Below are 12,436 nucleotides of genomic sequence, written 5' to 3' on the forward strand. Positions count from 1 at the left end.
TACTGGAGTATGGCATCTGAGATCAAGTTCAAACTGGAGATTCTATGATTCTTGGATGAAAAGTAAGCAAGGGAAAACTCTGAAATCAAAGTGTACCACTCTCTTCGTCTTCCAAATTAGATTTATGGGTTAACCTGCCATATGATAGGAAAACTAAAATCCCTCATTGCCAAAGCTTATTGAGTTCCTTCTATACATACAGGTGACATCCATCTATGCTCCTAAGAAAAATTACAGAGGTGGTTCAGTCAGGAGAGAATGATATGAACTGGGTAGAATTAATCAGGGAAAAATAAGAGTTTTACTGATAAACAAACATATAGATTCATGGAAAGGATTAAGGAGGGCTTATTAAGGGTGGGACGGGGGGAAGAAGCAAGAACAAAGGTAGTGAGCTAAGAATAAAGGCAGCCCGGAGGAAAGATAAGATTACAAATAATGATAGGCCCTGTGAACTTCAACCACAGCCACAAGCCTAAGAATAGATCAAACTTATATTCAGTACGCAGAGACCAGTGGGTCACAGTCTTGATTGAGTTTCAGATAAGCTCTTATAAATATACCAGTATAATTCTAAATGAACTAGTGGTGAGGACTAGTCAGAGATATGTTATTTTGACACTGATATGGTGACCACATTCTTATGTTCAAGTTAATAAAAAACATATTATACATATTGTTTTTAAGGCATATCACAGATTGAAGAAACTATGAAATGTTGCCCGAGTTCTATCTCCGATTTTTTTATTAATTTTTTTTAATGTTTATTTATTTTTGAGAGAGAGAGAGAGAGCACAAGCAGGGAGGGCAGAGGGGGAGACACAGAATCCGAGGCAGGCTCCAGGCTCTGAGTTGTCAGCACAGAGCCTCATGTGGGTCTTGAGCTCATGAACCACGAGATCATAATCTGAGCCGAAGTCTGACGCTTAATCGACTGAGCCACCCAGACATACCTCTATCTTAATTTCAAACAGTTCCAGAAAAATGAGAATTTTCCCCATTTGCAAAAACTGTGTTTTCATTGGCATCCTGTTGTGGCATTTAATAGCACTTATTATCAAATAAATCTTCCTGATCAGTCCAAAATTCTCGTGCTGTGGTTTAAGTAAGTCCACATTATCTTTTTCATGAAGATTATGTATTTTTAATGGATTCTTGACCTGGGATCCATGGACTTTCTGGAATTACATTTAAAATGGTACATGTTGGTACCTTTTCCTAGGGGCAAAAATCCTTAAATTCTTACAAGTGCCCTGTCACAAAAATAGCTAGGAAGCACCTCTAAATGTGTGATCTCCTTACAGACCAGGTTAGTCCTCAGTTATATTTTCTCTAGTTTAAATGTTCTGAATTCCTTCAACAAAGACTCCACTTAACGTTCTGCAGAGTATCCCAACTTCCTCTATCCCATTTTCTTTTAAAGATAACCTTCCATATATCCCTGGCTTTCCTTCACTTTTAAAGGTTCCCAGGCACTTCGCTGCTGCCTAGAAATCCCATTATTTTCCTTAGATTTTTCTCACAGCTTCTATTTTCACTAGCGCTCTAGCTCTGTGGCTCTCCTTTGAGCCATATTACCAGTTAACCCTCCAACAATGTAGGGGGTTAGGGTGCTGACCCTCCTGCACAGTAAAAAATTCACATATTACTTTTGACTCCAGAAAAATTTAACTACTAATAGCCCACTGCTGACCAGAAGCCTTGCCAGTAACACAAAGAGTCGATTAACACATATTTTGTAAGCTATCTGTATTATATAGCTATCCTTACAATAAAGTAAGCTAGAGAAAAATGTTATTAAGAAAATGATTGGAGAAAAAGATACATATATAGCACTGTACTATATTTATCAAAAAATCCAAGTGTAAGTGGACCCACACTGTTCAAACCCATGTTGTTTAAGGGTCAACTATACCTACGGATTCAAAACTGATTTTAGTATGTTAATTAGATTATAATAAATAATAAAATGAATGAATATAACCTTTAGTGTAAGCCAGGTATTTTATATGTTATCTTCTTTAATCCTTGAAACCACCCTACAAGTAGACAATATTGTTATCCTCTTGCTCTCTTCTCCTTGACATACAAGTGAAAGATGTTGCTATGAATTCGAGTGGAAACAAGTCAATTTCATCAGAAATATTTATATCTATAGTTTATTCTTTCCATTTCAAAGTATGCTTTCTAAGAAAAGGTAGAGTAACAGTCAGGTAAGAGAATCATCACTCCTTACTATAGACTAAGCCTCTTGAAGGTAGGATCTTTGTGTTATATTTATATTCTCTGGAACTCAGTAGGATGCTTGATGCATAGGGGACACACTATAAACATTGTTTGAGTGAATAAATTAGTTGAGCACCTGTTGTATTCCAGGCATTGTACTTTAGGTGGCAAGTTGTAGTTTTTCCATTTTATAGTTTGAGAAAATTGAATCTCAAGAAGATAGAGTAAATTCCACAAGATCACAAGCAGTTAAGTGGCAAAACCGTCAGGTAAAGACATGTTTTACTGACTCTAAAATCCTTGTTCTTCCTGCTAACCATCATCAGAAACAGTTATTATAAATACTTCGATGAACATTTAATGAATAATCAAATTTAAATTACAAATTAGAGGGGTGCCTGGGTGGCTCAGTCGGTTGGGCGTCCGACTTAGGCTCAGGTCAGGATCTCACGGTTGGTGGGTTCGAGCCCCACGTCGGGCTCTGTGCTGATAGCTCTGAGCCTGGAGCCTGCTTCAGATTCTGTGTTTCCCTCTCTCTCTGCCCCTCCCCCACTCAAGCTCTGTCTCTGTGTCTCTCAAAATAAATAAACATTAAAAAAATTTTTTTTAAATTACAAATTAGAAATTTCTTTTTCCCAATTCTTCTTTCCTGCCAAAGTAATCATGTGGCTAACCTATTGTGACAAGATAGAATTCACTTTCAAAGCATATAAGGGGGGGGCACCTGGGTAGCTCAGTCAGTTAAGTGGTCGACTCTTGAGCTTGGCTCAGGTCATGATCTCACAGTTGGTGGGAAAGAGCCCACATTGGGCTCTGCACTGAGAGTGTGGAGTCTGCTTGGTATTCTCTTGCTCTCTCTTTGCTCCTCTCTCACACATGCTTGTGTAGGCTCTCTCTCTCTCTCTCAAAAATAAATAAACTTAAAAAAATGAAAATGAAAAAAAAAAAGGGATGCAAAAAATAAAAGCATGCAGGAGGAACCAAAAAATATTCTAATATAACTGACAAATTTATTAATACATGTTTAACACCTCTAACAGAATATAAACTACCATGTCTTTACAAAAACCTCGAATGTGCTATTGTAGATATTTTCACAATTTTTCCATTAATAAATCTTAAGAAAACATATCTTATTATCATTATTAAACATTTCTTATGACATTTCTTGAAACACTTACATTTTTGCTACTTTGTTACTTTTAAAATTTCATAAAATTTGACCCAGCTTAATGATTTCTTTTTTCATTAGTAACAGACACTTTCATGTTTATTTCTCTCATTAATTTCAAATTATCCATAACTGGTATTTTCAAAGCACTGATTTTAACTTATTTAATTATAATTTTTCATTTTTACATTAAAAAAAATATGAACTGCTTTTTGAATTTTGTTAGAATGAATGTATTTATATATCTTAGTGTACATATTACATACACTGCAACCTACATATTGTCTTTTCAAGTCACTATCTTCATGTTTTTAGAATATACAACTATATTTAATGTTAAACAATATCAATTTTAGCATTTTCATAATTTATTTTTACAAAAGTTTACTATTAAAAAATAATTTTACCATTATTTGTAAACTTCAAACAACTAAGAGGAAGAGCAAAAGTTTTCATTTCAATCATAATATTTTGTATTAAATGATACAAGTCATTGTGGAAGCATACTAGTAAATAGAAAAAAATATCAAACATTTTATCTTCCAAGCTGAAATCTTCTGTTATGTTTACATAAATTCTTTGGAAATGTAGCTTATTCAATTTTTTTTACATTGGTGACTTAACATTAGAATGTTATATTATTATATATAATACATACATATATACCTGAATGTGCTTAAGCCACACATTGTCTTTATAATTATGCAAAATTGGCATCATATTTCTGAGCTCAGGGAAGAGGGCTTAATCACAACAGAAACAAGGCAGCACTTGTCACATCACATCACCATGAAACAAATTTTATATTAAGGCAGAAGCTGCTAGTTGCAACGTTATCATCTATGGACTTACCTGGTATTCTGACCTCTTGACTAACAAAAAACCTTCAAAGTACAAAGGTAGAGCAGTAATCTTTAACCTTTCTTGGAAGATCCTGCGAGGAGCTGGTTTTGGGGGCTTCTTATCCATCATACCCTCTTGGTGTGTGGTTTGATTTCAACTATATCCAGTCTCAAACAAAATGAGATCTCCTTTGTGTGAGAGGAAAAAGCAACTGTTCAAAGAGGAAGTCCCAACTCGATATTTAACCACCAACAGTACACACATACATACACACACACACACACACACACACACACACACACACACACACATACTTTTTTTCCTTTACTTTTTGTGAGGTGAGAAAGAACAGGCATAGACCAACTTTGAAAGGGCAATCTCTATGCAAATTTAGAATTACTGAGGATTACAGTAGCAAAATAAATAGAAGATTAATATCACCAGGGGATGAAAAGAACCGATGTGGAGGTTATAAACTTTGGAGGAGTCATCAAGGTTACATTTGTTTTCTTCCACCTTCTTTTATTTATTGCTTTCCATCTTTACGCCCACAAGATATGACTGGAATTAACTTGACTCCATTAAAAATTACTTTATAGGATAATTTTATTAGTACTATTTCTGTTGTAAATCTTTTAAGACTGAGCTTTGCTTACATTTTATTAAAGATTGGAGTTCCTTATCCCATGCCTATTTTGATGATCCACTAAATATAAACCACATGGCAACATGGGATTTTTTTACTTTTCTGTCAGTAAGAATTTTGAGTTCATGGGTTACCAGTTGGCAAAATATATCTGGCAGAGAAAGCTGTAATACTTCAAACTTTTATTTTGTTCTTTTATGCTTTCTGAGCTGTGGATCACTGATGCGGAGATGCATAGATGGGGTCTCTACAGTTATCTAGTAAGATTTAGAAAGCTACATTGGGGCCCAAATGCATTCAGTAGTTGTACATGGGAAATGGTCCTTTAGAGACTGGATTTGGCCGAGCACTGTGCAAGGAATGATGGGGGAAGGAAACACTGGAAGGAATCATGGTATGTTTTGCAGGGATCCTGAGAAGTTCCACCCTTTCTTATTTCATCCTCTGTATTTCAGAATTACTATGGATTTAGTATAGCCAAGGCCTGAGCATTCTCCCCAGTGAGACCAGCTGATTCTTAGAAATCAAATAAGGTAGGACTCTCGAGTCTGATCCTCCTTTCCTAATGGAAACATCACATGGTTTTCCCCACCAGTATGGGTTCCATTGGATCTGCAGCTGTAGATATGTTCAGCCAAATTGTCTACAAAGTGAGGTACAGCAATATAGACTAATTATCAGTTAACCAGAGGAAAGTGTTTAATTAATCGTCCAAAATAAGAACAGTTTGAGACAGATATTGGGAGTTGAAGATTCAAAATCACTCCCTTGCTTATATATATCTTTGTACGTTTATTTATTCATTTTTTTTATTTTGAGAGAGAGAGAGAGAGAGAGAGAGAGATAGCATGAGCAGGGGAGGAGCAGAGAGAGAGGGAGAGAGAGAGAATCCCAAGCAGGATTCTCTGAGCTAAAATCAAGAGTTGGATGCTTAACCTACTGAGCTACCCAGGCGTCTCTCCTCTGCTTTTATATTAAGTCGAGACCTCCTTCCTATTATTACTCAAACCTTCCAGTGATAAAATACAAGTCCTGCTTTTTTTTTTTTGAGGTAAAACCACACTACTTTTCAGTTTCAGTATAATCGGAAAATGAATGACAAGGGAAAACCTCCTGATTTGATAAGTGACCTAATCCACCTTTTTGGCAACTGGTAGCTGGTGTAACACAGGCAGGAAATGAAAGGAGAGATGAGAACAGAAAATGGAAAGAAGGGGAGGGAGATAGGATGCTGTGAAACAGCCATGGTTGGAATATGAGAAAAGTAGTCACTGGCATTGTGGCCAGGGAGAAAAGAATGCTTCTAGAAAAATGTAAGCATAGGAATATTTCTGAGGAATAATCATCTAGTTAACTATGTCTTTCTTACCTACCTTATGAAAAAAATACGCAAAATTAAAGAAAAACCAGCTTATCAGCCTCTGGACGTTGCTTTGGTTTGCTGATTTGCAAGTCACATTAATTGTTAATATACCAATGTTCAAATGATGTCTCCCTAAAAAAAAAAAAAAAAAAAAAACAACTACGAGATGCAAACATCCTGAAACGTTATTAGCCAGTTAGACCTGCTCACAGTTTCCAACTGCATCATGACAATGGAAATCCTCTTATAGATATCTCAAATTTTAGGTGGTGAATAATGAGTAGCCAGTTTTGCTACTCACCAGCTGAGCCCTTGAGCAAACCGTTTAACTTATCTAGGATCACAACTTCCTCCCTCGTCTCAAGAGCTACACTAGGTTCCTCAGAAGTCTCCTACTTTTCACACTTTTTCTTCTCTAATTCATTTAAAATGACATCTAATCAAGTCACTCCCCAGCTTAAAACATTTTGATAGATTCTCATTGCTTTTGAGCACTCTTTCATTTTTTTTCAGTCAACACTAAATATTGAGCACCAATAATGTGCTCACACATAGAATACAAGATCCTTCATAACAGGGCCCTTAAACTGAAACTCCTTAAAAAAAATCTCTCTCCTCTAATAACTTTGGTTAATCCCAATAGGCTCGATACCTCATGGTCTTTCGCATCTCCTCATACCTTTCGAACTACTGTATATCTTGTTTGGGTGCCCTTTGTTCTTCTTAAAATGACAACTTCCTGCCTACCCCTCAAGACCTCAGTTGACTATATCCTTGTCTGTGAAGATTTCCTGATTTCCTGAAGCCTTCCCCATCTCCAAGGAGAAATTTTATTGCTTTCACCCTGCATTCCACAGCATCTTACAGATATTTTATTACAGTATTTGGCCTACTGTATATTAGTTATTAGTATACATTCTGTATCAACAGGAAACTAAGTTTTTCAAATACAGGGATTGTGTTGAAGTTGATAGGTAGTAGATTGCAGTAACCATTGATTAAATGACTAACTTCCAGCTGGAAAATACAGTTCTAATTTGGGAGCTCTTAGCCTCTGCTGTGACAGAAGCTTCTTTTTTTCTGATATGTGTGACCATTGGTTGACGCAGGGTTCTTTTGTTGCTGTGTAGAACAATCACATTACTGTCAAACTGCTGGACATAGCCATCATCAGCTCTGTGAACAGGAGTTTGTTATACATTAGATACATGGCTACAAATTAAACAGTTTTGAATGAAGTATAAGATTAACTCATATAAAATCAAAATCTCAGTGCTCTTTTGAGTCATCCATGTTATAATGCAATTCAAATGAATACACATTTTTATGACAGTTAAGGCTCTCTAAAGTACTTTACTATCCACTTATTAGAAATGATTCAATCAATCACTCTGTATTAGAGCCTCCAACCTGTCTCCTGTATTTCCCAATTTCTGATCTTTGTTTCACATGTTTATTGATGGTTTATTGCCATTTCAATCACAACTCATTGTAGTAAATTTTGAAGATGTTTGAATACATTTATGTTTACCATCCATAACTGAAGAATACAGCTTTAATTTTAATGACTGTGGCTTACTTTGTGGCATAATGAGTCATAATTACTCAAAAAAAAATTCTACTAGGTGTTTTGGGACAGAAAAAAAAAGGCAAGGAATCACTGTTGTAGAAGTGATATTCATAGCTCTGTCAGAGTGGTCTAATTTGCTGACATGATTTTTAGTACAAAGAGTTGCATCTAGGATGATAAAAAGTCTTTCTAGTTAAATGTTCTCACTATTTTTTAGTGTAGGGTATTATTTATATTAGCGAGAAATGTTTCTTGTATGTCACAGATACAGGTTTCTAAATGAGATAAATCATTGCATAATAGTAGCTGTAATAGAAACTGAAAATTCCAGATAGGGTGATAGTTTGGGTGGTAGAGCAATAATGAATTTAGTTTTAGCCATATCAAGCTCAATACAAAGACAGGTTAGGTCTACATTTTTCTTCCTCTTTGCTTCATTTAAAACCCACTAAAAAACCCAAAAAACAAAAAAAACAAAAAACCCCACTACTGCTGCTTTCTGGGATAAGGTAGGTTAGTGCTCAGTATCCATTCCAGCCCCTTCCAGTATGCCATTATTATTATTTTTTAATGTTTATTTTTGAGAAAGAGAGAGAGAGAAAAAGAAAGTGTGCACACATGTGCATGGGGGAGGGGCAGACAGAGAGGGAGACAGAATCTGAAGCAGAAGAGAATCTGAATATGTCAGCACAAAACCCAACATGGGGCTCAGGCCCACGAACTGGGGAACCGTGAGATCATGACCTGAGCTGGGTCGGATGCTCAACCTACTGAGCCACCCAGGCACTCCCATATGCCATTCTTTACTGCAGAGGCTGAAAAGCTAAAAGCTACATATCCAGACCTTTTTTTTGGAGCGGGAGTTGGGTAGCAAGGTAGATGGAAACAGAATTTATTCTTGATTTGCTGTTCCCCTAGGCTGAAGCATGGTCTATAGGCTTCTAATTTTTTGTGTGGCAATACTATCAGAAGTCTCAGTAGTTGATCACTAGTTTCATGGGTGGTGATAGTTAGTCAAAGCATGGAACGTCAATTTTCTGGTACCTGTCACGGTGAATATGATGTGTTTCTGGAGCCAGCAGCAACAAGGAGGCTTCCTGCTCATGGAGACTTCTTATTCGTTGTGGCTTCCTAGACATGGAACTTTTGTAACAGAAGTGACTTCCTGATTGTGCAGTGTCAGTATGGTTCTGGAGATTCCAGCACCAGCATTAGCTTCTCAGCTTTTCAGTTTGCTTCCTGATTATACATACAACAGCTGGCTCTTGGTGTTCAGTTCTGCAGTGTATCTTTAGGAATCATTCCTGAAAGCCCTGAATATGTTATTTCTCCTTCCATCCCAACAATTCTGTAAACCAATAATGCATACTAGTAGATCCCGTTTTTGCCTAAAGCAGCTATTATGAGTTCTATTCTATAGAAGTGACCCCTGATCAATATAGTTCTGCACTGTCTACAGGAAGAAGTGAGAATTTATGCTAACATTGAAGGTGTTCGTAATCTAGTTCATTTTGCAAACATGAACACTCTACAATATCTGACAGATTTTCTGTCAATAGCACAGCATTTCCTTTTTTAAAATATTTTTTTAATGTTTATTTTTATTTTTAATGTTTTTAAATTTATTTTTGAGAGAGAGAGAGAGAGAGAAAGCAGGGGAGGGGCAGAGAGAGAGGGAGACACAGAAACCAAAGCAGGTTCCAGATTCCGAGCTGTCAGCAGAGCCCAGCACAGAGCCCAATGCAGGGCCCTAAGTCACAAACCATGAGATCATGACCTCAGCTGAAGTCGGATGCTCAACCAACTCAGCCACCCAGGTGCCCCTATTTATTTATAAAATAATAATTTTTTTTGAGAGATAAAGCACATGTGGGGGAGGGGCTGCGAAAGAGGGAAAGAGAATCCCAGTGCTGCCCAGTCTGGTTAGAACCAGACATGGGAATCAAACACACGAACTGAGATTATGACCTTTTTGCTTTGTGTCTTTGTTTGCAGTTTATTTTCCTACTTCTTTCACCCTTTCCCACTGTTAGGTATGGCCTACAAGCTATAGTTTGGGCACTTTATTGTTTATGAATTTCTATAGGTGCTTAAATTTACAAACATCTCATATAGCATGCTTTATAAATACTTAAAATATTTTCTTAATTTTTCCTAATAAATGGAAAATTTACTTATATAAGTTCTAGAAAAAACAAGTCTTCAGGCATAAATTAAAAAAATGAAAATTACATGCTCCAGCACCAGCATCTACCATTAGCACGGTTTGGATGGGTACCATCACCTTTTTGGCACTTTTTCTCTATTTGTGTATATTTACATAATCAGATAAGTACATGATATTTGATAAACTACATTTTTTCATATAACTTGTCTGGAGCATATATCTGTGTCAATAACTACTAATGTTTATTATTTAAATTTTTGCCTAGTACCACTAAAGTAATTTAAGTCTTTGCAAGGTTAAATTATAATGCAGAAAGTATTAAACTTTTGAAAATCTAATTGTACTTTTTGAAAATTTATTTTTTTTAATGTTTGTTTTATTTTTGACAGAGAAAGAGAGAGAGAGAGCATGCAGGGGAGGGCAGCAAGAGAGGAAGATGCAGAGGACCTGAAGTAGGCTCTGTGCTGAGCTGGAGAGCCCGATGTGGGGCTTGAACTCATGAGCTGTGAGTTCATGACCTGACCCAAAGTTGGACGCTTAATGGACTGAGTCACCCAAGAGCCCCTATTTCTTTCTTTAAAAAAAATTTTTTTTAAATGTTTATTTATTTGTGAGAGAGAGAGAGAGAGGCAGACTGCGAACAGGGGAGGGGCAGAGAGAGAGATGGAGACACAGAATCTGAAGCAGGCTCCAGGCTCTGAGCTGTTAGCACAGAGCCGGTCGTGGGGCTTGAACTCATAAACTGTGAGATTATGACCTAAGCCAAAGTCTGATGCTTAACCGACTGAGCCACTGAGGCACCCCTAAATGTGTTTTAAATGACAAAAGCTAATTTTTCAGAATTATGCTGACTAGAAGTAAACTACAGGCTACAGAATGGAGATCCAGAGAATAGTGTATTTGTTGTGTTCTTTTTATTTATTAAAAAAAAAATTTTTATAAGGAAACTCTACCAGCAGTGTGGGGTTCAAACTCAGAACTCTGAGATCAAGAGTCACATGCTCTACCTACTGACTCAGTCGCCCCTGTTGTGTTCTTGGGAAGAGAAACAATATATATATATATATATATATATATATATATATATATATATATATATATATATAATAGAATTCAACAGCAACTATGAATCAAACACTTGGCACAGAGGTAACTGTAAAGATTTTTATGTAGCACTCAATTAAGAACTCATGGGGACTTTTAACCCATTGTATAAAATTGTTTTCGTGAACGTTGCTGCCACCTACCTGCATACTGCAAACACACTTTATAATTTGGCAATTAGAGTCTTAGAAGAGCCTATTTAGTAGAGAAAAGGCTACTTAAAGTGAGTGTACTTAACACATGGAACAACATTTGACAGTAAAGAATTTTAAAAATTTAAATGTTATATTAAAAAATAAACTCCAAAATTATATAAATAAGTTTATTTCACTTTAGCAAATTAAGTTATAATTGAAATGTTTATAATTTTTACAAATTGATTTTTGGAGTGTAATTTTTTCTGACAAAATTATCCTATAGTAAATTGCTAATATTTTCACTTTTGACTTTTGTGTGAGGAATAAGCTTAGGAATCCCCCGGGCTTGCCAATGGGTTAACAAGGCAATAAAGAAGTACAAAGCCATAGGATGCTAACACCTGAGTTTGGGTAAACAAACAAAGCAACCAAGAATAGGGAGGTACAAAGGCACCCAGTACATCGGTATATGAAAAAAACAAGATTAGATATGCAGGGCGGAAGCACCCCCAATTTAGTGCTATAGCAGAAAGCTGCTTTCACAGGAAGGAAGGACCAAGTTAGGTAAACAGGTAAATTGGGCTATAGACCACTGCGCTGGAGATGAGGCAGCCCAGAGCAGAGATGATTATTAAAAAAAAGGTGCCTTGTTAACCCTGAGGTCACGTGTCCTATCTGTCTCCTCCCCTAGACTAGCTAAGATAAACAGAGGTGGTGCCTCATGTCTCCTGTAAACAACTTTCTGCCCGACTGCGGGCATCAGGATTTTGCTTTGTATTAACCCAAACCCCTAACCCTGAATATCTTCAAGACCTCCTTTCCCTCATGTTCATAAGTTAATGTTCAGATTTATTGTCTCTTTGTGCACGTCCATCACCATGTTTGTAAGCCTTCTGATCCTAAAAAAAACGGGGCAAGGACCCTTATTTGGGTCTCTTGTCTTTTCCCGGACATTAGCCATCTCTCATTTTTCATCCTGCATCCTGCTCTTTTGCTGGCCAAAAGAGAGCTTTAGACTTAGAGTCTATGACACTTTGGCATAATAATTTTTTTGCAAAAATTTTGAGAACTTCAGTAATTTTATTAATGCCACTTTGCCCTATCATTTTAGTATGAAAAGTTTCCAACAGAGAAGCTGAAAGAGCAGTATTTTTATTTTTTAAAGTTTATTTATTTATTTTGTATGTGTGTTTGTGTGCGTGTGTGTGT

At 36.4% G+C, this 12,436-nt stretch overlaps 1 protein-coding gene across 9 annotated transcripts in view; it reads right to left on the bottom strand.

The window, feature by feature from the left end:
- STAP1 (signal transducing adaptor family member 1) overlaps nucleotides 1-12,436 on the bottom strand; it is a 65,568-nt gene that overhangs the window by 49,517 nt on the left and 3,615 nt on the right. For 4 of the 9 annotated variants that reach the window (XM_042936271.1, XM_042936270.1, XM_042936262.1 and 1 more), the window contains exons 3-5: nucleotides 6,929-7,425; nucleotides 6,260-6,381; nucleotides 4,250-4,428 (exon numbers count right to left, since the gene is read on the bottom strand). In XM_042936271.1, coding sequence (XP_042792205.1) covers nucleotides 4,250-4,369 — 120 coding nt within the window. In that variant the 5' untranslated portion in view covers nucleotides 4,370-4,428; nucleotides 6,260-6,381; nucleotides 6,929-7,425. Of the gene's footprint in view, nucleotides 1-4,249; nucleotides 4,429-6,259; nucleotides 6,382-6,928; nucleotides 7,426-8,863; nucleotides 9,145-12,436 lie in introns of those variants that run through there. The other 5 variants (XM_042936266.1, XM_042936263.1, XM_042936268.1 and 2 more) reach the window with 5 other exon arrangements.

Source organism: Panthera leo, chromosome B1, assembly GCF_018350215.1.
Source record: "Panthera leo isolate Ple1 chromosome B1, P.leo_Ple1_pat1.1, whole genome shotgun sequence".
Taxonomy (NCBI): domain Eukaryota; kingdom Metazoa; phylum Chordata; class Mammalia; order Carnivora; family Felidae; genus Panthera; species Panthera leo.